General features: G+C 41.5%; 1 protein-coding gene across 1 annotated transcript in view; it reads right to left on the bottom strand.

The window, feature by feature from the left end:
* The window catches only part of KALRN (kalirin RhoGEF kinase), a 513,637-nt gene that overhangs the window by 139,301 nt on the left and 350,229 nt on the right, over window positions 1-24,107 (bottom strand). The window contains exons 18-33 of the mRNA XM_065638225.1: window positions 22,705-22,854; window positions 21,669-21,783; window positions 18,823-18,938; window positions 18,130-18,252; window positions 15,420-15,602; window positions 14,233-14,351; window positions 12,943-13,009; window positions 11,949-12,058; window positions 10,427-10,496; window positions 8,629-8,718; window positions 5,621-5,713; window positions 5,246-5,357; window positions 3,347-3,537; window positions 2,843-2,944; window positions 1,994-2,136; window positions 511-613 (exon numbers count right to left, since the gene is read on the bottom strand). Of these exons, the coding sequence (XP_065494297.1) occupies window positions 511-613; window positions 1,994-2,136; window positions 2,843-2,944; window positions 3,347-3,537; window positions 5,246-5,357; window positions 5,621-5,713; window positions 8,629-8,718; window positions 10,427-10,496; window positions 11,949-12,058; window positions 12,943-13,009; window positions 14,233-14,351; window positions 15,420-15,602; window positions 18,130-18,252; window positions 18,823-18,938; window positions 21,669-21,783; window positions 22,705-22,854 (1,887 nt within the window). The remainder of the gene's footprint in view (window positions 1-510; window positions 614-1,993; window positions 2,137-2,842; window positions 2,945-3,346; window positions 3,538-5,245; window positions 5,358-5,620; window positions 5,714-8,628; window positions 8,719-10,426; window positions 10,497-11,948; window positions 12,059-12,942; window positions 13,010-14,232; window positions 14,352-15,419; window positions 15,603-18,129; window positions 18,253-18,822; window positions 18,939-21,668; window positions 21,784-22,704; window positions 22,855-24,107) is intronic.

Here is a 24,107-nt window from a genome sequence, read left to right as displayed (position 1 = left end):
TCCATATGCTCCCCCATATGTCCGCAAGGAGAGGGGTCCAGAATCACAGCCTCTGGAAAGGCTCCCAGGCTCTCAAGATATGAGCCAGGATCCCAATTTTGCTATATTAATTGGTGTGTAAGCACCTGTATTCCCTCCAACAAACTACTAATTTTAGTTCAGAGGATAAATATGGAACACAAACAACTGTTTGCTGATTTAGAAGGTGGCTCCCACAGGGTCAGTTGTACTAGGGAAAAAAAGGTTGCCCTGGCTGTGTTCCTTCAGAGCCAATTCAATCTCTGTGTATTAACCACAAAGAAGCTGCAGCAAAAGAGATGTTACCATGTAAAACAGGAGTACTGATGAGCACCTAGGAACAGATTGGATTTTGATAGCCTAGTTTAGGGAATACAAGTTTTGACTCATGTAGTAGAAGACAGGTTGCTTTATTTTGCCTTCTATTCTGCTCTTCACTTACATTTTTCTGGGGGTGATCACCTGCTTTGTATTTCCACATTTCAGTCCTACCTTATCGCTGTCCACTGTGTTCTGTGATGTCCTGGATGCAATGGAAATGGTGTCAGGTTGACTGCTGCCATCTCCTTGGCTGTCTGCATCATCTACTCCGTCTCTGCAAAAAACATAATAGGGAAACAACGATGTTTACTTGACACACCACTTTGGAATGCACACAACCTAATAGGTGGATCTGAGAAGTGCCAAGTCAGCGTGCTAGACCTGGCTTTGTGCTAAAATTGCCTCGCTGATGCAGCCCATGTTGCTATGTAGCTTGCAATTTTAAATTATGTCACGCTCAGCCGTAGGATTGGGATTAGCACATAATCACAAACTGTGTTACTGGAAACAGGATGGGCACTGCCTGCATATCTACAGCGTAAGAGACCCTGGTGTTCAGAAATAGCTCTGTAATGAGTTCATCAGGCAGAAATTTTTCCATCAATTAGATTTCTGCCTTAACTAAAACCATTCAGCCCAGGATACACATGTCACTGAAATAAGAGGTACTCCTTTTGCCTCACAGGAAACACGTCTTCAGGGATTTAATACTAAGCCATAAAAATGATATCCAAACAAACATAAACAAAACCAATATAGAGCTCTACAATTCTAGCTCTATGAGTCTGCTAACAGAGGGTGTTTTATTCTCTTTTGATGTATAGACACAATTCTCCTAAACTTTTACTAGTTTTTCCAAAAAAACATTTAAATAATGCAAAATACATATTTAGGGACAAAGAAAAAAATCAAGACTCCCATTCATATAAGAAAACTCTTGTATTGGTGCATGTCTCCAGGAAGAAATGTTTGGATGTCTGCCTTGCTACAGGTCTCCTGGGTGACCTTGATTACTTACACTTTGGACGCCTCTATAATACAGCCTGAAGTAAGAGAATGATAAAACTTGATGAGGAAATGGAGATATGCAAATTACAGGTGGCTATTGGGAATGCCAGCATGACATCAAAAGAACAATTCTTTTTCTATAATTTCCCTTAGTCCAGGATTCAAAGAAGTTGTCAAAAAAAAAAAAATATTGCTTCACAGGCTGAAGTGAGTTTGTATTTGCTGATGAAACACAGATTCTCCACTGCAGTAGTATATTGTCATGACCAGCTGTGATTTACATTGTCAAACAATTCAAAATGCCAAACAGGAGGGGGGAAAAAAAAAAAAAAGGCTGTTAATACTCAAATGTGGAGTAAATTCTACTTTAGGAAAGAAACATAATCTCGGGCTCTGAGGAATTTTTACTGTTCACTGCTCTCTAATGCTTTGGAGTACTAAAATAAAAGGCATTTGTATGTAGATCATAGAAAAAGCTTTCTAGCTACTTTTGCCAAGACAACATATAAAAAGCAAAGATGACAAAAACTTCTTTTGACTATAGTAAGAAAAACGAGTGAATGCAGTAAAAAGCCCATAGATATAGCACTGCTGTTGGTCGAGAAAATGCTAGTGATTTCATGTTGTATGGAGTAAACGAGGTTACCTTCTACTGTTGTTTCGCTGCTTTGCTGGTGTCTTGGGCAGCTGAATTGGCTCTTTCAGAGCTCCTTTCAGATGGATAATCCTTTCTTGAATGACTTCCCGGATATTTTTGATCCATTCCTGTTTTGTTTCAATACTGGATGCCTAAAGTTCCACAAGGCAAAAAGACAGACACTTTACCATATTCCCAGCTTGTCACCTCCTATGTACAAGAATCATGGTTGACTGATGAAAATGCATCATTAACTGTTTCTCTTCTCTGCTGTATTATTTTAGCTGCTGAAGTACCTGGTAACCCCAGGAGAACTGAGGGTATTTCTACCAGCTCTACTTGGCAAGCAATAGCAAATCAGCTAAGCTCTGGATAAATACATGTAATGCTAGCGATACAGCACACTCTGTAGAGGGGAAATAGGTTATCAGTGCACAGCTGGGATTTCCTCAGACAAAATAACTATAACATGAATTCTTCACTAAAAATTCACCTGACAGACATGGCTGTCAGCTCTGGAGGTTCGAGGAATAGGTTGATTGTTGCTAAGCCCAGTGGCAGAGGACTAGGAGAATTACAGTTCCCAGCCAAACACCCCGAATTATGCCCTGTGTCAGTGTGCAGCTGCTCAACTCAGGTTGCAAAAAGAGGTGCAATTTCAGCCAGGCAGCACAACCGCACTGTTGTGATTCACACTGAGGCCTTACAACTGAATTGCTCCTGATGCAGGTGTGACCCCACTGACAGACACGGAAGCCACATGAATATGAGGAGGGAAGAAACTAAGCTTTCATTTAGCGCTCCCAAGGCCTGAACTACCAGCTCTAAACGCAAAGAAAACAAGCAGAAGAGACTTACTTTCAGCACTGTTTTATTGTCTGAGGATGGTGTTCGTCCAGACCACAAAGCAAATTTACAGGGATCTCCTTCAACGTGTTCAGTCACTCCCAACTCTGAGGTCTAGTGTGAGGAGAGATGATAAGAGATTTCATATATATGAAGCCTCACGAGTCCCAAAAACTTCACATTTGTAGGGAGAAGTGGGGAGGCAGGGATGGATCAGGGAATAAGATCTTGTCCCTGCTTTGCTACACACAGGTAGCAGGGGATGGCAGGGAAGCGAATGGCTTGAGTGATCCTCCTTGTTTTGCCCACTTACCCTTGACATCTCACTATCTTAAACCTCTCCAGACTTACTGTGAGCTTGGCTTCCAGGTGAGCCTCGCAGGGCTCAGAGCCAGCCCCTCCAGACGGCATGAGTGTCCCCAACCCAGCATGGGGACATGTGAGCCACCCCCCAAACTCCACCACTACCTACAAGAAACACAACATCCAGAACATGTTCTTTGCAGCCACACCTACCAGTAACTTGTTCTTGTAAACATATTTTGTGTGTCCTGAAGAATCTTTGATTTCTTTGCTAAACACCAAAGAGATTTCAAAGAGAAACAAATGCCTCTCACGGCCTTTCCGAATGAGAGACTTGGGATCCCACACTTGGAAGGAATCCTGAAGAATCAGCTCTCCCTGGACGTCCAGGTTCTCATCAAACCCTAAAACCACAAAATACATTGGCTTATATTTGTTCTTTGGACCAGTAATGGACATTAATGGGCATTCATTGTCTCAGTGAAAATATTTTTTCTTTTTTTTCCCTACTGCAATGATACAATTATTTCACCAGAGGCAAATACATCATATGTGCTAAATGAGGCTGCTGTGAAGTGTAGTAGTAATTACTTAAAGGTAAATATTATAAAGGTTTTGGTGGTGGTTACTATATACAGAACTGTAATGCAAGGCATCTTAAGTATGTCAACACAAATTCAGAGAAATATAATGTGCTGTGGCTGGAAGTGCCCCATCATACCATGATGCCTTCACGCAAGCTAACCCAACCTTTAAGGGCCTGTGAATCCACAGCAGGGGCATGGGGAGGTGCATCTATGAGAGCAAATTGGTATGGTGTCTGAATCAAGCTGTCTAGGGGGAGGTTTTGATCTTCCAAGCTGCATGTCAAAAATCTTCACATCACTGAGGATCACAGGACTCCCTCCCCATAACTGTGAGGCTTGAGGGAAAAGGCAGTCCCTAGTGCAAGGTGCCCTCCAAGCTGCTGTCTCAGCAGCTTGGGGTCACACATCTCTCCAGAGCTGGAGGCTGCTCCTCCACCAGCACAGCCTGCTGTTGCTCATGCCAGATAGCCCTGGGAGAGCAGCAAGCAGCCCTAGTCCCTGCTCCAAGTATTCAGGAATAATGTCTTATGCAGAAGACAACTGTCCAAGTCCTTGTCTACCCTAACAAAGCCATCCCTGCTTCTTCATTATTGCATGGTGCTGGTCATCTCAAGGGGACAGGTTATCCACATGTTATTTTGGGAAACCTTGCTTTTCACCAGACACCATAGTTAAAACTGTCTTTATAGTGTTTCTACCTATGCTGGTTCAGTTTACCCCGCTGCAATTTTAGTTAACTGGTCTTAATGTGCTGCTTAGCTACTGGCAATATTTCCTTTTTCTTGCCTGTTTTAGTACTCGTCTTGTTTCCTGCTTCTGACTCAAGCCAGCCTGGAAATGTTTTTCCCAGGTCAAGAAAAAGTTTGAGACACAATAAAGCATCTCTGTCCAGAACAAAATTTTTAAATTTTAGAAATACTGTACACATCAAAAAGCCAATAAAAAACTTAACCTTGGGACAAAGTACTTTTTTACTAATTTTGAAATACTTTTTAATAATACTTTTTTTTTTTTTTAATCTTTGGGATAATCATACTAACATTTTGAAACACAAGCTGTTTTGACTCAGAAAGCCAGAACTTTTCATTTTGAAATGCTGAGACAGTATTTAGAAATGTTTTCATCCAATAATCATTATGGCTTCTAGCAGCTAAACTGACACTGTTTTTCAGGGGGGGGTGTTTGTTTCATTAAGTAAGAATGTGTTAGCCAAATATGCATATATATTGTATGTGTATACATATATATACACACACACATGCATGCACATATATATACACATATAAATATATATATATACGCACACATAAGACATAAATAAATAAAACCCCTAAACTTCCCAGGCGGCTTTATTCTTCCAAGACTTCTGGAGAAGTATCAGAAAGGAGCTAGGAAGGACCTGAAAATTATGATCAGTGAACAGCATTGCTACAGTCAACCTGTACTAACTTTGCACCCAAGTTACAAGAAGGCTCCACTTATGGGCTGGTCTCTCCCCTGCCCCAGCCACCTGCCCATCTGCTACCTTCCAGCATGCTGACGTGCATCGCGTCGTTGGCCTTCTTTGGGACACTGAGCATCACTTCCAGACCATCTTTGAGTTCCCCTTTGCCCTCCTCGCAGCAGGTCAGCAGTTCCTAAGAAGCAATACAGGACAGCTATGGACAATCTCTGGGCAACATGCCTGCTTTATCTCAGATTGATTTTCTTGGCAAGTAGAACACAAAGTTGCAACTGCTTCATTAACAGTGAGAAAAGAAAACTGAACTGCATCAAAATGCACAGTGGATGCTCACAGGCAGTGGGGATGAAATGGGAATGACTATAAAGCAAGGCAACATAAGGTGCTTCCGAACGAGAGTCTGCACTCAGAGCCCATTTAGGCAGCTCACTAAGGTACCTTCAGTAGGAGCTGATATTTTGTGATCCTCTGGACAGGCTTGATTAAATAAGAAGAGATAGAGTTGGCCAGACCATGTCTTTGCTGAATTTCCTAGAAGAGATAAAACCAGCAGTCAGTCAAGGAAAACTATTAACCCTCTGCCAGATAGAACCACCCGTAACTAGTTTTAGCTCTGGATCTCTGCATTTCTTTTAGTTGTTTAGCTCTCTTTAAGCTCATATGCAAATAACGGTGGTTTCAGAGAGGCTGGCAATAAACTGCAGAGTCCCCCTAAGGCCACTTAAACTGCAGGGGCCCTGTGCAAGTCAAGCTAAGGCTATGGTGAGTAAACTACAGAGGCTTCAATTTAAATATGATTTGTGTCAACTGGTTTCTCCTATCTGTGAAGGCTGAAAGCAGAGTCTTAACATCCAATTAAAATAGAGTGAAATTAAATTAAATTGCATGTGTAGGGTGTAATCTAGCTGTCTAAACATGGGCATCTAGTACCATTTGATTACCCTGGGGTAGCTGAAACATCCACACAGGAATATCAGTTCTGGCACAATGCTGACAGACCTGTGGTGTCCTGAGGTGGCAGCTGGAGGCCAGGAGAAATACCCTTATGATGTCTTTTACAGCACTGAATAATCCTGGTTTGGTTGCCTGAATCTCAACCAGAATGTCTGTGCTGATCAGTGTCATGTGCCCATGAACTTCTGGAGACATTGCAGAGAGGCACCTGGTGAGGTCCGCGAAGGGCGCAGCTGCCTCCCTCCAACTGGTTCCAGTGAGAGCTGGGAGCTCCTGAAAACCCTACAGGACCCCAGTGCTCATGTTTAACCATCTAAAAGACTTCAAGCTCATGCCCTGCAGGGGCATATTCTCTGCTGAAACAGGACAGGTTGAAATTCCTTGTGTCTCCATCAGGCCATGGACGTGCCTCCCCTTGCTCCTGGCTGTCAGGAAATCCTCGGTTCCTAAAGGCGCAGATGGGGATGGGGAATGCAACATATCTCCAACTACTGAAGGGTAAATTTAAGGCTGTAAAGGGAAGAAGTTAGAGAAGATGAAGGGGGAAGAACTGCCAAAAACGGAGATTTTCTTTCTGTAGACAGTCTGATTTTCTGCTGAGTACTAGGGAGGTTACTGGTTTTTTTAGCTCCAGTGTTTATGCTGCAATGCAAAAATAGCCACTTTTCACACAATGTGCCAATGGATTTTTTTTTTTTTCGTACTAGGCAAGTTTGTTTTAGAAAAAAAATATCTCTGGTGCCATGAACAAGACCCCAAAGGGAAGGGGCTCTGTGTGGGGGTTGATGGGGTTTACATGAAGCTGAGTCACAGCTGGCTCCAAACCGGGACAGTGTCTGCAGAGCACACGGCTGGGACTCAATTAATAACTGTAGGAGCCAGCAAGATCTCGGCCGTGCCTGTGAACTTCCTGGAGCTGGCTCAGTACACTTGTTTTTGTGGGATCCAAGTAATGAATTTAGCGCTGTTCCTTCCTCCCAGCTCTCTGAACAGCAGGGCACGCTCCCAGCAAGATGCCTCCCCTTGGGGCATTCCTTGCTCTGCCAGGATGCTCCTTGGTCAGACTGTGCAGAGACAGAGGGGGCTGGTGGAGTGACAGATGTCCCTGCTGCCCAGGAACCTGCCGCAGGGAAGCAACAGCACTGCTACATGGCAATCAGAGAAATACACTGCTGGAAAGGGACATTCTCCCGGCAGCTCCTCCCTCTAGTCCCTGAAGTGTTGGAGTACGATGGCACCCTGCTGGAGCATGTCTTGGGTTGGCTTTATAACAACTGGAGAAGTTTGGACATACTGGAGGTGGAAATTGGAAAGGTCTATACAGGGGAGAGCACAGTAGCACAGACATTCTTCACACACCTAAGTAACCCAGCACAATTCCCACCAATGGATGGAAAACATCTCCCCTTGCAAAACAGCAGATGCTGACACATGAATATTCACTACTAAGCAACATCAGGCAGGTTTCCAGCCCATATACTGAGCTGGAGTGGAAAAGCTTAGCAGAGGAACTGCATTTAACCTGTGTGAACAACCTCAATAGACACCTAAGGCAACTCTGACCTTCCAGGAGTCACCAACCAGTTCAAACCATTCAACAGGCTCAAGCGCCATCTCCTGGAAAATCCCCTTCAGTTCAGTTCTACTTTTCAGCCACTTGGTTACAAGGCAAAAAACAAGGGAAAAGAAAAAGGTGTTCATCACTTCTTCTGGCTCATGTGAGATCTTTCAGTGTTGAGTTTAATTAAAATGCTATAACCATTGGCACATGCAAAACCCAGAGGAGCTGATTCATGTCAGCTGTCAATCCTGCTGAGTGGTTACATTTGTAAAAAGATTGTCATTGCTTTGGGAAAGAGGTCTTAGCATTTTTTCTTTCCAAAAGGCAACTAATGAAAGCTATAAGGTAGCAGACAATCATGTCAAAATGGATGAGGTTCCAAAAATCAGAGGAAAAGCTTAGTTTAAAGTATACCAAAACTTTGAAGATTTTTCTCAGCCTACAAAACTGGGATTGGAGCCTGCAAAAGTTTATCACCAGGTGTAGCACTTGTAAAGGAAATAGTCTAATTGTAGTCAGTGGAGTCCCTTACTAGACTGATGAAGCAAATGTTTAGTATGGTGGGTAAAATCTGCAGAACAGGAAGACAGGATCTTGATTTGGACTCAGAGATTTCAGGTCATAAAATATAATGGGATCTGCTTTTCATTTTACCAGTAAACCCAGAAGTAGAGAGTACATCTAAACCAGATCTTTAGAAAGGACTGGGTCTGAAAAATGCACAAAGGTTCCCATAAGAATGTATGTCTCCCTTAAAAACAACTTGCCATGCTGATGAAGATCACACATCACACCACAGCTGGTTTTCACAGCATGTGATATCTGCAGTGGAATGAAAACCCCAAATGCCAAAGCACCAAAAGGACCCCGTCGATCAGACGTGTTTCAGCTGCGCTATGCTTGCTGAAGGAAAATGGCAAATGCTGCTTACATCAAAGAAAGTCCCTGCGTGTTCCAGGATGAGCTGGTTGGAGTCAGGCTTGTTTTTGCAGTAGGTGACGTACATCTGAAATTTATCTGCCTGTGAAAACAAACATCAAGGGAAAAGAAAGTTAAGCTATTTCTCTGCTTGCACAGTCTTTCATTAAGGCTCACCAGGATAAATGCAAGGAATAAACCGCCACCTCTCAAAGCAACATAAGAATTGAAAATTAAGAGTGGAAGATTTATAGATGGTTCATATCTTACCTGAGCAGTTCTGAGGGGAATGAGGTACACTGTTTAGCAGCTATGGGAGGTTTTCTTTAACAAGTGTCACAGAGCCTAAAACTTTAACCTAGCTATGAAATAATTTAAAAGCTCTAATCATATTACGCAGATTGTGTCCAAAAGTCTGCAGGTCTTAAAACTCAGTAATGAAGTGCTGGGTCTATCACCTACTTGCAGATAAAGCCAGCGTAGAAACTCTGGGTGAGAGACTCGCCTAGCTTGAACTGGCTCGAGCCAACATTTTTGACTTGAGACTGGCTCAAATTTGTGATGCCAGCCCCAAACTTGCCTTTCCCACCTTGGTTCAGACTTCAGCGCCTCAAACTTTAAGTTGTACTAGGAGCATTTTGCATCTAATTTCCTAATTTATTTATTTTAAGAGGAAATCAAAAGCATCTGTGCCCTCCTGCCTTAGAGCAGCTTCTTATTGCTGAACTCTGGTCTCAGGGAGAGGCAGGCAAACAGAAGAGGATTATGGCCTCCTTTCTTTTTAAACTATTGCATTTTTGATACCAGGTATCTAAATAACAGGACCCTGCAATTGGGTAGGCAGTTTTGTGTGTATGTCTGTAACCATGCACACAGCTCTGGACACGTGCTATTGCTGAGATTATGCGGTAGTGTCTTCAAAGTACTGTGAAGATTTTGCACAAAATGATATGTAAATGTGTCCATCTTTCAGAAATATGTAACCTCTTCTTCGCAAACAATATTTCTGAATCCATTTCATCAATATTTGGCTCATGTTTTAAATTAAAAGCCCATTTTAAATCATCCAAACATGCTTATTTTTTTTGATAAGTGAAAAATTTGCGTAATGACTTTTAAAATACTAATTCCCAGCTTTGAAACAGGAATAAAAACATCAGAGAAAACAAAAAGATGGCTGACTTGCCTGGTAAATATTTTGAAAAGGGAACAGGTTTCATAGGGATAAATTACTGTAGCAAATTCCAGGAACCTCCTATGCTCGTGAAGACTCTTAGTATCAAGATTTCAAAGTCCTGTTAGAAATTATCCTGACATTGGATAATGAAATGAGAGAGCACAGTGGCTCAGCAATTTGACACCGATTTCTGAAGAAAAACGTTGATAAAATATATTCATGCTTTTGTAGCAGTCTCATGGCATGACTCAAATTCTCTAAGGAAGGTATATTAATATTTTAAATGTCTGTCCTCCCAGGGCCCTTCACAAAGAAATGGATGTCACTCCCAAATACAGGTTCGATTTGACGAAGTCCTGTTAAACTGGAAGCAGCAGAGATAAAACCTGTGCTGGTCAGTGCAGGACAAGGAGAGAGGCTCTGGAAAGCCTTGGCAACACTCCTCAGGAGAAGATCTAAGGGAAGGAACATTTCCCCCTGGGAGAGTTGAAGGGCAAAGCAGTCAGTAGCTATAGATCAGCTCCTAATCTCGCTTATCAATAAGGATTTAACCCTTGCACCTATTCCCAGCTTGTTTCTGTCTGTGCTGGAATAATTAATTTGAATAAATAATGAAAAGAAGAAGCCTCATTACCCAGGTGACGAAGCAGTGGCCCACATCCTCAGGCAGTTGTTCATATTTCTCTAGTTCCTTTAGAAAGATGCTGCAAAAAGAAGACACCAATGTAATTAGTTACAGTCAAATACCCAGGAGAAGCAGAATGACCAATGAGTTAATCAGTGCTAATGATCAATACTTGTATCTTGATTACAAGGCTAATCAGGTGCCCTACAAGTGGAAAAAGTGTGTCCTTGCCAAGGTATACTTTGGCTTTTGAGCACAGTCATGCCTAACTCCACTAGAAAAGATGAGGTTGGAATCTCTAGTAGGGGGTCAGTGTATTCAGGGCAGTAAAGTGATATTCAAGAACCAGACTGTGAATCTTCAAAAAGATCTCGTGCAGTGGTTCTGAGGAAGAGCAAAAAGAGAAGCCCAAAACTGCCAGTTTTCCATCACCAAACTCAGCACACTGGGCAAAGGACAACAATTTAAACAAGCTTGACACTTCATAAGTAAGGAGTAAACTCCCAAAATACAGATTTTGTAATCAGCTCTCTTCCAACATCTGTACCATGAGTGACATCTCTGTTTGCAGATAGAGCCCTGTACAATCCCTGGTGGAACGAGGAATGTGCAACAGAAGTTGAAGAAGGAGAAGAAACAGAATGTGCTGTTTCCCCAGCCCTGAATCAAGCTGGGAGATGCCTTAACCTCACCAGCCAAAGGAGAAGATTGTGGAGGATGCTGGTGGAGGCAACATGGGGCAATTTATTTTAGTGTTTCTAGAAGTTTTAGTGGGAAAAGGATTATGCAGACGCAGCAGGCTGGAGGTGGAGGATGGATCAGAGAAAGGAGAAATGACAGGAGCAGGGAGCTGAGGGGCAAGACTGAGGGTTGAAGGGGCAGTAGCCGGGAGCAAGGGAGAGTCAAAAAGGAGAGTAATTAGATGGCATCAGTCAGGGTCACTAAAAAGAACACAGAGAATCACAAAGAGAGCGGAAGTGGGAAGGAAATTGGGTGATCCTAGCACAGTTTTATATAGGAGAAGAATATTTACCTGTATGAGAGGGCAATTCTTATGGGCTGGAAGTCAATTTATCTATTACCTAAAGGCCTTTTTAATGTAATATGTAGTTTGAGTCTACTATTGTGATATGCTTTGAAGCTGATTGCACAAAAGCATGCATATGGCAGCCTCTGCTGGACCATATTTATATGTATGTGACAGTGAATTTATCTGGCTGAAGCACCGAAAGTCTCCCAGAACTTCAACAGGGTTTCTGATTTGTTTTTCAAACTGCTTTGGCTTTGGTGTGTAACTTGAAGACAGACTTTGAAATTCAGAATGAACTTGTGGGATTCAGCACCCCTAAACATTAAGTTATTAAAGAAACAAAACAAGAAATCAGACATTACTTGGCAAATCTGCATCAATTACTTTACAGTTTTGGGTGCACTGTACTGTAGGTGCGAACACCACGTAGATGTATAGGTACACACTTGCCTTTGGTTTCCTTAGTAAGTAAACATTAACAGAACTGTTAGGAAAACTTACTTGTTGTGAAAGTCATAGATCTCCTGAATATTGCCAAAGATGATGTGTTCTTTATTAAGGATCCCAGCAGGTATTTCTTCTACTCCACTTGTCATTTCCCAAAGGTAAGTCTGGAAGACACCAGCAACTCTTAGCTTTGTGAATAAACATAGTGGAAAAGAAATAGATCTCCATGTTTTATTGCCAAAGGCACAAACTGACAAGGGAACTGTGTATTACTTTGAGATTAAACAAACAAGCTAAAAAAAAAAAAATTCCAGTGTCACAGAAAACTCTCCAGAGAAATTCAAAGTGCTGACACTTAGAAGCTGTCTGAGGAGAAAGCAGAAATATGTCAACACCACCTGTCTTTGCTGTCCAACTGAGGGTGTCCACAAACTTCAGGCAGAAACAGCTGAAATTTAAGTTAGATTTGCCAATTCAGTAGCATTAGATACATAAAAATCTCTTTCAAACTGGAGGGGATGTGAAAGCTGACAGATTTCACTGAAATACACTCTGCTTTTTGCCCTGAATATCCCAGTCCCCTTCAGGAACACTCTGCTGTAGAACTAGGCAAAGTATTAGACAGTGCAAATCCAAAGGAATAGATTTGAATTCTTAACAAAATGCTCCATGATTCAAAAAAAAAAAGACAAGAAATGAAGAAATTTCAGGTCAACATCCAAACACATTACTCTTTGCTGAGTCCCAGGACATTGCTCTCACTCTGCAGCGGTGAGCACAGCTTTGTAAATAAAGGCGCACTCAGGTGTCCCTGGAGGTGCAGACGTTTCCAGCCACACGCGGGGAGCACAGGGCACGGTTCTGTCCATGGCAGACAAGCTCACCCGGCTGCCCACCCCCAGGACATGGCTCTGCAACCGCCACCGATGCTGGTACCCTCACACGGGCTCTTGTCCAGGCCAGCCTTTGCAGCACAGTGAACATCACCACTGCAAAGGATACCATCTCCTTTCTGAAAATATTGGAGACTCCCCGGGCTGTAACTTACCTCTAAACATTCATGTAAGTCCCTGACGTAAGCTTTTTCTGTCTGAAGCAGCTCAGCCATAATGAATCTGGAAAAAAAGAAAGCATTACAGGTGTTTTGGACATTATGAGCATTTGTACAATGAACAGAAAACAAAACATCCTTCTGTTGTCTTCATGAATCAATGCATGTCCACTCTAAACCTCCATCTGTCTCACTTTGCACATTTCAGGTCCATGAATGAAATACCACTTCATACTCTAGTGCCTTGCAGGATTATTTTCTAAATAACTTTTCTCCATAAAATTACATTAAGTTGTATTTCTGCAACCCTGAGTTGTGATTTACTATCTACATGCCCATCCTTAACAGTCAACTGATTCTCAGAATATTTTTTCCCAGGAGTAAGGACTTGAGCTTCACCAACACCACCTGCATCTTTACTAATAGTAAGCAGAAAGTCACCCTGAAACTTGACCTTCAGTGCAATACAGATGGATTTGGGAGACACCAGTAAATTGAAGAGGCTTCAACAGCTTGGTATCTGACTGGAGAAAATCCAGACTGCTGGGAAGCACAACAACCACATCTGTAGTGCCTGAGTCTGGGCATCTCCAAGTTGAAATGCCCAATGTTTTGAAAATCTGGCACAGGCAGACCAAGTGTAACCACCGTTCCCTAAAGTAGAAACAATTTCTTACCAAGGTTATGCACCGTAGTGGCAATTTCAGAGGGTTAAGAAGGATTGTACGTACGAATGCCTTCCAGAATAGTCTCACACAAAAATTAGGGCGAAATACTGTGAAATTTCACTGTTTCTAGATTTAAGTGCAACAAGCACTCTCCAGATATTTCGTCTAGTGTGAGATATTTCCAGTTGTCTCAGTTCTGCCCCCCCTAACATTTGAACCTAAACTTCAAGTGAACTTTTGTGTCACTGAAACCCAGTTAACTCCTCTGGATGTCATTTGAGTTTAGATAATACCTAGACATATAAAGTTGCTTTTCATTTTTTCCTGTTCATTTTACTTTTCACATACACCCAGGAAGAAATCATGACAATGAGTCTAATCAAAGTTCTTGACTCACTCCTTTCCCTTTCCAAAAGCGACTTCTGATTAAAGAATTCTACCTGTATGTTCTGAAATTCTCTAGCCTACGAGTCACAGTGTTTGCCCTACATCTGTAGACTTATCTCAGTAGCTCTGCAGCTGGAAGGAGTTATAGGACTGTCAGTTCTGGTCATGCAAATATCACAGAACCACTCTTAGATAATGTGTCATGGTGGACTGTGAGCATTTGGGGACATACTCCTTCTTTCTGGCCGACTTTCTTTTTTCTTCATTGACTTCATGATTTGCATCTCGCAGCTTTACCTCCCGGTCTGAAAGACTTGCTGGAATAATATCTAGTTCTAGGTCCTTGTTATCCTAGAAAAAGTGAGAGTGAAGATTTTAAATTAATTGTAATCTTACTGTTGTTGTGCAAAATGCAGCATGTTCATGAGATCAAATGGAAAAGGAGGGACAAAAGCAAGGTTAAGATACCAATGTCAGAGAGAAGAAAATTTAAAGAGGTAAGAATTACAGCGAGAATGGAGAAGGTGAGAGAGAAATCTTAAAAAACAACGAGATTTAGTATAGTCTTCACTGTTACTCCTATCTAGGAACAGGTATTGATGACACACATCTACATTTTACCTTACTCCTTCACATCTAAATTAGTTGCCTAGTATGGGACTTCATAAATACTTGGATAAAGTAAGGTGCTATCCAGAGATAATCCAAACTTCCAATGGTCTTCTGCCATGGAAATACCTTACCAGACTGTGGTTGCAAATTTGCTTAAACCAGAGACCCTACAAGGAGCAGTACATTTAAAATATCTTGAGAGTGTGAGGGAATTTATTCCTCTTTCTTTGATACTTAATTTTGAAGGATGGTGACTGAAAGGTGTTTTTGCCTATGGCACTCCCCCTTAGTACTGTGACCAGGGAATAGCCTGAGATTCTAATTTTTGTTTCTCTTGTATTGCTTTATTTCACCCAAAAGAGCTCAGAGATGAGGTTGGGGATCAATTTTTTGGTTACTTGAAGGGTGAAAGAATGGAAACTTACAGTCAAAACCTTAGTTTGATTCAAAATAATGGTGTGGGAGCAGGATTTATGGCTTATGCTAGAATTAACACAGACTTTTATTCCAACAATGTGTTTCCCCTCCTTCGCAGTAGCTGTATGGTCTCTTGGAGAACTATACAAACATCTGCTTAGAAAGCCTTTCTGATCTTCACCTATCTCCTCCTCCTATCGCTGATCTGCCACAAAAACCCCCACTTTTTATCTTCAGAAACAGTTCTGAGCTTGGCTGGGTTGGTTGGTCAGGTTTTAAGCGGTTGTAATGGACACAGGATACCCTGCAGCCTTCATGCCATGGGCTTCACTGCGCTGTCTGACTTTCGGCTTTGGTATAAAACCCCAGCAGGACGCAGACTTACAGTACCTCTGTATTGATTCCAAGGGCTTTTTCCAGGGAGTAGCGGTATTTCCCCATCCTGAGAGAGAAGTCACGGTAGCGTTTGTCAACGGTGGTGACCCACTTCCTAATTTCAGTGGCGTGTATATGTCCTTTTTCTACAAAGCTGTCAGCCAGCTGGATGAGGAGCTTCACTTTCTCCTTTGTTTGCTGCCCAAAATATGGTCCTCAGTTATGTTGCATCTTTATTACTTCCTTTGCTTTTAATTCACACAGCAGTCAGAAGCAGCTCATAATTTTTTATACATCATTAAAGAATGCCTGTACTTCATCTAATACAGAATCAGATGCTTTGAACCTTACCCAGTAAGACATGAAAGCAATGACATTTTTATAAGACCGCTTATGAAACTGAAGGAGATAGAAAAAGTCAAGTTTTTGAAAACACACATGCACAAACACATAAGGAAAACATGTTGGAAGTTAGACATGCCTCCTTCCCATAACCAAAATCTTATTTTCTTGTGAGCTTTGGAGTAGAAGACAAGATTTTAAAATCATACCTCATAAAATATAACAAGTTATTCTGAATCTGTACCAGGGTGGTTCTGCAGACCTGTGTAGGCAGGTCATTAATACACCACATATCAGTCCAGGAAGTGAGTTTGAGTCACTGCTGCTCTCTTTCAGAAACAAACAGAATTTAAATCCAAATTCCTGGACTACTATAAAATTACCCATCAGTATTTTAGTTAGAGCATTACAAACTAAAAGATGCCTGAGCTTCAAGATAGAAACTGAGCCCCCAAACCTTCCAGAGGTCTTTTCTATTCCATTGGGACTCTGACTGCCCCTTAGTCTCTATGGTTTTTCATGTTGAGGAACTTCATGCAAATCTGGCACAGAGATAGTTACAAATTTTAGCTTAGACTCCAAATCTGCCTCAGGAACTGAAGGTGCCTGGACCCTCATTTGAGCCAAATCAAGTACAAAATGCTTAAAAAACCTGAGATATCAACTGTACAGACTGCGCTTCAGCTGTAACACACATTTTAATCCTCAAAAGCAAAAGGAAAATCAGTCGTATCCCCAGAGGTACTGGCAAGCTGCTTTTCAGAGAGGGGGAAAACTTTCCACTCTGCCTGAAGTGAGACATCCTGCCAGGTACTTGACATTATCAGCAGTCTGGCCATAAATAGACAAATGCACGTCAGACTAGAAAACATCTAGCAGATTTCAAAGACAAATCTAAATTCAAGACATTTCACCAGCAAAATAAATTAACAGCAGAATGGGAGGCCAGCTTAACAAATTAACTGAGTTCTTAACCAAGGTGGGGTGTGGAGAAGTAAAAATCTGACTTCATATTTAAAGGGTGTTTCATTCCCAAAAGCTACTGGTGTCTTGCTTTCCAAACAATTAGTTTGCTCCAAAAGTTATTTGGACAAGGAAGGCTTTCAGTTGCAGCTTAATTTGGGAATAACATCAGTGTGGGAGTGATAGGCATTAACCAGATTCCACATGGTAGAGAAAATATTCTAGGTCAGCAGTAGGAAAGTGATTTACTAGAGCCCTAGGGAGCAAGACAGGATGTGTCAGTGTAAGGAACAACCAGGAATGGTCAGTAAGGAACAAGGTATAAAACTCAATTCTAGGCTGATTCAAGAGTAGAAATAGTTTGGAAACCTCAGGATGAATCGGGATTATTCTGATCAAAACTAAATTATAAACTGGAACATGATTTTAGGCAGACTGATTATGGGTGGTTAGCAGAAGAACTGTTAAAGGAATGTTGTAAGGGTCCTGTCTGACTAAATTAACTTCCAGTCACTTCTAATTATCTCCCATTCTCACGAATATGCAAGCTAAGGAAAAAGAAAGGGGAGAAGAAGAACACAAGGGCTGTGAATCAAACCCATGCAAGCATGGACAGCCTAATGAGGAATTTAAGGATTACAGAAGATCAGTCTCAGGACACAGTGAAATGAAGCTACATAATACAAAAGCCAAGGCCTTGCTGCAGTCTGACTTTGCAATTTAAATCCTTATCAGTGACGGTAATACCCGTATGGATTCATTGTCTGTGAATTACCTATGGTTTGAATTAATTTGTCTGAAGCAGATCCAATCACCATTCCTCTATAAACCCCACCAGATTTCTCAGAATTGCTCCTTATAAATTAATAGGTTCTTGGTAATGAAGTTTTGTATTAAAAGGGTTCACTCTGGAGTTCACAAACCCATTTATTTAAAGTATTTTGTTGGGATCAGCACATTATTGCTAATGAGATAAATGATCATCTGTGATCAAACCAGCTAGAATTAATGAACCAAATTGTAGTTGTACTGACAGAAGAAACGGATAGGGAATCCAAGATGACCTTGGATATGTTCAGATCAATTAGTTACTCTATACCATTGTTGTATGATTGAGGATGGAATTAGAGTATGTCTCATTAGGTTGCTGTGAATTCTGTATGCAAATGGACTTTTCCTTCTGATCAGAACAAAAATGCTCTGTAACTAATATAGACCAAGGGGCAGAAAACCTCATTTTTGTGCCTATATCTTACTAAAATGGAAAGATCACCGTTCTCAAAAGACGTTTCTCTTCTGGGCTGGGAATGTCATGAGGAAAATACAAAATCAAGATAATACTAGTACAGAGATTTAAGGTATTGAAACAGGATCATAAACATAGACTAAGGCAGGTGCCATAATTAAAGTTGCTGTTCACCTTGGCAGGTACTCTGAATTCCCCATATTCCTTCAGGAGTTCCTGAGTTTCTTCTGATGATTCCCCTGTGGAGGTGTGAGTAGAGAGGTAATATTCGCCCGTTTCTTGGATCCAGTCTAAGGCCTGTGAATGTCAAAAACAACCAAAGGAAAAACAAAACAAAACAGTCTTTGTATTTCAAGAACTAATCCTCTGACACAAACATCTGTCAAATAAAGGATATCAAATCCATTGGGACTTAATACTGTGTATACTAAAACACTTTCTAGGAACACATAAAAAGAATACAGTAATCAAAGCAGGTGGGAGAGGATACAAAAGGTGCAGTATATTTCCTAGGAGAAAAAGCAGCTTAGGGAATTCTACCTATATACAGATAAATTTGCACGCAGGGAAAGCAGTTTTCTCATTCCATAATATCTCAATAAAACAAGTTTGCCTTCATATTTATTTTCAAACAAATGAACAAATCCAGAAGTTAATTTGACCTAGCAAAAATACCAAATTCTGTTGTAGGGGTTTGGCGTTTTCTTAAATTGTTTTAAAAAGCTACCTTTGCCATGTTTTCAAAAGTTACGGTTTTTAATTACAAATGGAGATTGTAACAGGAACCCCACACAGAAGTGTTACACAGGTACAAGAAATATTTACACACTGCCAGGACAGAAAGACAAAGCGGGGCTTTTACACTACCTGCTTAGCACTGCGCTCAAAGACAACATATTGTTGGCACTGGTCTAATCTTCGCTTCTTCAGGGTCCAGAAGTGAAGGACCCGGTTCTCCCTCTGCAGCAGCTCACTCAGAATGGCTGAGGGCAAAGGAAAACATCTGCGTGATTAGTGATTCTGTGAGTTCCTACAGAAATAAGCAACAAGAAACTGAATTTACTCACTCTGCCTGCACTGCATTCCCAAGAGCAGAGGCCCTGAGATTGTACTTCTTAAAAACAAGTGTTAATGCAAAAGGGCTGCTTTAAAACAACAACAACAAAAGTGCACTTGCAGGGTTATCCGGTAAAGAAGAAAATGCTAAAACGGAGTTTGGGATTTACCCCAGCAAATATGCTGGTGTACATGATTTCTAGTCCTTTCATTCTTCTCTGATGCTTATTTCAGGAGCCTAGTACTGGTTGATATAGGAGAAGCTGCCCTTTTACCACCTTGTCTGTTGCTCTGGCCGCAGCTGCCCAGCACGTGGCACCGAAGGCTGCTGTCCCATGCAGACCTCTAGTCACGACTGAATTTAATTCAGGCCTGAGCCCCAGGTTTTACATACCTGATAACATTTCCTTATACAGCTGTGCTGCCCGACGATGCTCTGTGTGCTCCCTGTGCAGCTACTGCTGGGCTACGATTTCGGGTTGTATTGGTTCTCTAAACTGTTTTCTGTGTGATGGGGATGTGACAGTCACCCAGATTCAAGAAGAGACTGGCAGGAGAGCTGCTCCTCCTTGGAGTCTAGGATATACATGTTCTCCTTGAAAATCCAAGACTGTATCAACTTGATAAAAAGGTGTGATTTAACTCTTTAAAAAGTATCATGGGTTTAACTGAAAAGACTGCACACAGAGTGCAAGAGATTTACGCTATGTTATAACACAAACCTTAATTAAACCTGAGTCTTTCAAATTAAACTGAGTTAAGCCATGTGCGGCCGGCAGCAGCGCGGCTCATCCCAGCCACGTGCGGGTCCGGAGCTGAGGCTGACACCTCGCAGGAGGGGCAGGGCCACCCTCCTGCCCCATCCTCAAAGCCCAGTATCCACCAGGGAGGGCTCAGGCACAGGCAGCTGTCAGCAGCTACACTCTGTTGTATCAAAACATCGACTCTGGCTTCCCAACCACTTGCAGTGACTTACAATCATCTGAAGCACCCGTTAAAACCTCTCTCGCCCTAAGCCTTTTCTGAATGTATTGGTATTCACTGCTTATGCATTAATACCAGTGGCAGCAAACAAATTTGGATGTATCCATCCCCACTTACAAGTGTGACACTGATTACGGTCAGAAAATCTGTAATACGTAAGTTAATTGCAAAACCCAGCCCAGTCCCTGCTGAGGGCAATGGAACTTTGAATGATAAAAGGAACTTGAAGATTGTCATGAGGGCTCTAGATCAGCGCTCTGCATAAACAGTTTATGCCAAATAAAACTAGATTTTTTTCTATATTAATGACTTTGATTTGGAAGCTCAATAAGTATCCTACTAAATAGTGCTTTTACTCTGAACTGAAGTGCTCACTTCAAAGATGTTCTGTGGATAGACTTGCCAAGCATAAGAATTACACATTTAGCTTACAAAAAGGCTAATATACAACCTGATATTTATACAAGTGAGTTATTTCAAACAAGCCCAGTGAGGAACACTCACAAGCTTATATCAGGTGCGTATTTGAGAGCTTGTTGAGTCAGAGTTTACAGAATCACAGAATGTCAGGGATTGGAAGGGACCTCAAAAGATCATCTAATTCAATCCTCCTGCTGGAGCAGGAACACCTAGATGAGGTTTAATTAATTTCCCCATGATTTTCAACTGGAAGTAACAAGAGTCCTCAACAACAACAAGCATTTGACACAGTAGAGGAGGAAACTTGAACAAAGAGCTATTAACATTGAAGAAATGGTACTGTAAGAAAGGAAAATAATCTCTCCAGTAGCACCATTTTCATCTTCTGTGCATAACCAAAGCTCCCATCCCTCCCACATATAAAATGACTGCAATGCTTTTAGCCTGTGCCTTTATACAGCCTGTAAGCAAGCCAATAATAATACCAAAAAAAAAAAAAAAAAAAAAAAAAGGGTTAGTTCTGCAGAATCACTTTCCTCATTCTTATCAGTACCTTGCAGCATTGCTAGGCATAGATTAAAAACTGTTTAATTAAGCAGAGGACTGGAAACATTTCAAACATCTCAGATGTATCATCTGATTGTAAACAGTGCTGCTTTGACCAAAGGAAAGTTAACTACAGGGAGATACTTTTGCTGGTGATTGTTTGATGTGGTAGCACACCAGACAGGATTCCGGGGACAAAAAAAAAGAAAGAGCAGAACCATCTTAGGAGCAAACAAGTTTGGGGTTAATTTTTTTTCCGGTGCTCAGCAGTAACAGGATGCATAGAGATCTTGTATTTTATATGTGTTTATTTTTTAATGCATTTTAAGATATTAAGGCAAAATAGTGTCTGATCATCTCAGCCGACCACCTACATGATGAGGGATGGCACAGCATCACTCCAATGGACTCTTCTGACAACAGAAGCCAGAGAGAGCCCACGTTTCAAACCCTTCTCCTTTTTTCCTCCTCCACCACTTGCAACAGCAGAGTTCTGTAGAAGAACGCACGCCCAGCAGAGGAGGGGTCAACTTTTGAGAGACCTCGATACCACTGTGAAAGCTGTCAGGCAACCATATCCTTTTAGTGACGGTAGATGGCAAAACTTAAGGTGCCTTCTCAGCATGTCCACAAACTTTAGGAAGACCACACAGCAGAGGGGGAAGCAGACGAAACCTTCAGTGCTGTCATTGCAGCAGTGCACCAACCTTTCACTTGCTGCTCGGGCCCCCTTGTATGGCTTGCGACTCCGGGCATGCTGACGTTGTTCCGGTGGATGTACTTGAGGAATACCTCGGCGTTCCTTCGTGCCAGTGTACAGGCCTGAGAAAAACAGCCCCCACCAAGAAGAATCAGTAAAGATAAGCAAAGAAAGCAAAGGGGACTCACGAGAGTTCTCTGCTTATTTTACAGGGAGAAGTTCTCTTTCATTTGGGAATATAAGACCTTCAGCTAAGAGTCTATAAACTCAGCCAATAAATTAACAGCTTCATAAATGTATTAAAACACAGGAGTAATTTTGAATATAGTGGCTGATTTTATATATTAAGGCTAATTAACGTCAATAATAAAACAAATAGTTTTATTACTGTCATTATGTATGTCACATATAATTTCAATCCAACAAAGCTAACCCATCTCTTGAGAAAAGTACTCATTGTTTCAAAATATGCACAATCTAGAGGCATAATTTCTTAAGCTTTGCCTGCAAGAGTAGTTTCATGTTGTAGATCAGTTTTAGTGGAAGGTGGAAGGCTGGTTGTCTGCCTGTCAGCTCTGCAGTTCTTACAAAGCAGCACCTGGAAGGCAGGAGGAAAATCTGTTTCCATCCTGGTGCTGCCCTGCAGAGACACAATTGCTTCAGTTATTGGCTTGAAGGACAGAATTTAAATGCCGTATGGTTTATATAAGCCAATGCCAAAATGTCATTTAATACCTGACATTTATAATGCTCATTGTATACAGTTTTGAGAATTTGAACTTTGAACCAGCACAACTAATAGCCTCCAAGTGCAATGCAAACACCGCCTAAATAGTCCTGATGACATCTCTCCGAGATGTGCGTTGATAATGATGTTTATCACTTGTACTATAACAGCATGAAACTGACTTAGGGTTTATAAAGCCAGCCAGTAGCTGAACTGGAATTATACCTCAGAGCCTCCTATCAAAGTCATTAACACTGCTTTAAATTGACTAATTAATGGGAAGTTTTCCTGATTTATTAGAGAACTAAAACGAGACCTTGAGAAAAGCCTCCTTCTGTTCCAGATGTTTGCTGATCAGAGGGATGACGTGGTCTATCTCAGCTGCCGGTCCAAGTTTATCTCGACCTCCACACCAGTCTTCATCCCGTCTGTATTCTTGCTCCAAGCTCTCTAATACACTGCACACCTGAAACATGCCCATTGTACAGCAATTCAGTTATCTATGATCATAATCAAGGGGAACATGTTCAGTAAAAGTCTATGACCAATAACATTCCAAATCTAAATGCTTTGGACTGTGGGCCATGGCAAGGAGGATAAGTGGGTATGAAACAGGCCCTGGACAGAATGATCCAGTAGTTCTTCTTATCCATAGGGATCTCTACTGTTTAGGATGAAATTCATCTGGTTTAAGGGTGATAAGTCTTTCTTCGATTCCAATGGATAGTGATGGAGGAAGCTCAAAAGGTTGAATCAAGGCTGGGGTCAGTGTTGGCCCCAGTGGATCATTCAGGAAACAATCCCTCTTCTGGAAGGGTGGTTTAGATGTGTTTAAATCCCACTGAAGTCAAGGGAGTTAGCACATACTTAAATAAAAACACATGCTTAAATACCTTCCTGAAACAAAGTCTGAAGCTGGAACTAATTCTCTTCAGCTGCATGATAGTTGCTCCCTATACAGCTTTTATACAGACTGATAGAAACTGGTTGACATTAAATCAGTGTTGCAACCCAGGTGGTTGCAGGTGTTCCACAGTACAGGGCTAATACAAGTATCTTCTGTCTTGGTAGAATAATGGGAAAGAGGTAAATAAACCAAGACAGCCTGCAAACAGTGTGTGCAGTGACCTCAGACAAGGCTGAGTCTTTTGCGCTGTGAATCCCAAGAACGATTCTTAGTGACCTGTGCAGATACCGAAAAAACTGCCAAAGTTTTCACGACTATTTGGGACTTCCCTCTTCTGTCTCAGAGGGCTCTTCCCACACACTCCACTGCTGAGATTATGCAAGATCCAATCAGTTATTGTTAGGGGTTCACCTATCCATGTTCACCCTTTTCTTGCTTAATTCTGCAACTTTTATATGAATGCAGTTATAATTCAGAGAACCCTACGTGCTCAAGAGCATAGTCTGGAAGAGACTCCAGTGCCACCCACCAATCCTCTCCACTATCACAGGCCATTTTCATATCATTCCATTCATGAACACATCAAACTCAGTTTTAAAACTGGTGAACCGAGGTGAACTGATCAACTTACCCTGCTGCAAGGCTGTTCAAGGACCTTACATGTTTGAAAATCTGAAATCATCTTCTTGCTTGGATGCAAACCAGCATTCACCCTCAAACACTTACAGAGAGCAAGTGCCCTTGTGTTTTTTAGGCACAAAAAAGCATTTTCATTTTACTACTTACTTCTTGAAAAATTTGGTACTCTATTG

The sequence above is a fragment of the Caloenas nicobarica genome, chromosome 6, assembly GCF_036013445.1.
Source record: "Caloenas nicobarica isolate bCalNic1 chromosome 6, bCalNic1.hap1, whole genome shotgun sequence".
Classification (NCBI taxonomy): Eukaryota; Metazoa; Chordata; class Aves; order Columbiformes; family Columbidae; genus Caloenas; species Caloenas nicobarica.
This window is presented reverse-complemented; position numbering and strand designations above follow the sequence as displayed.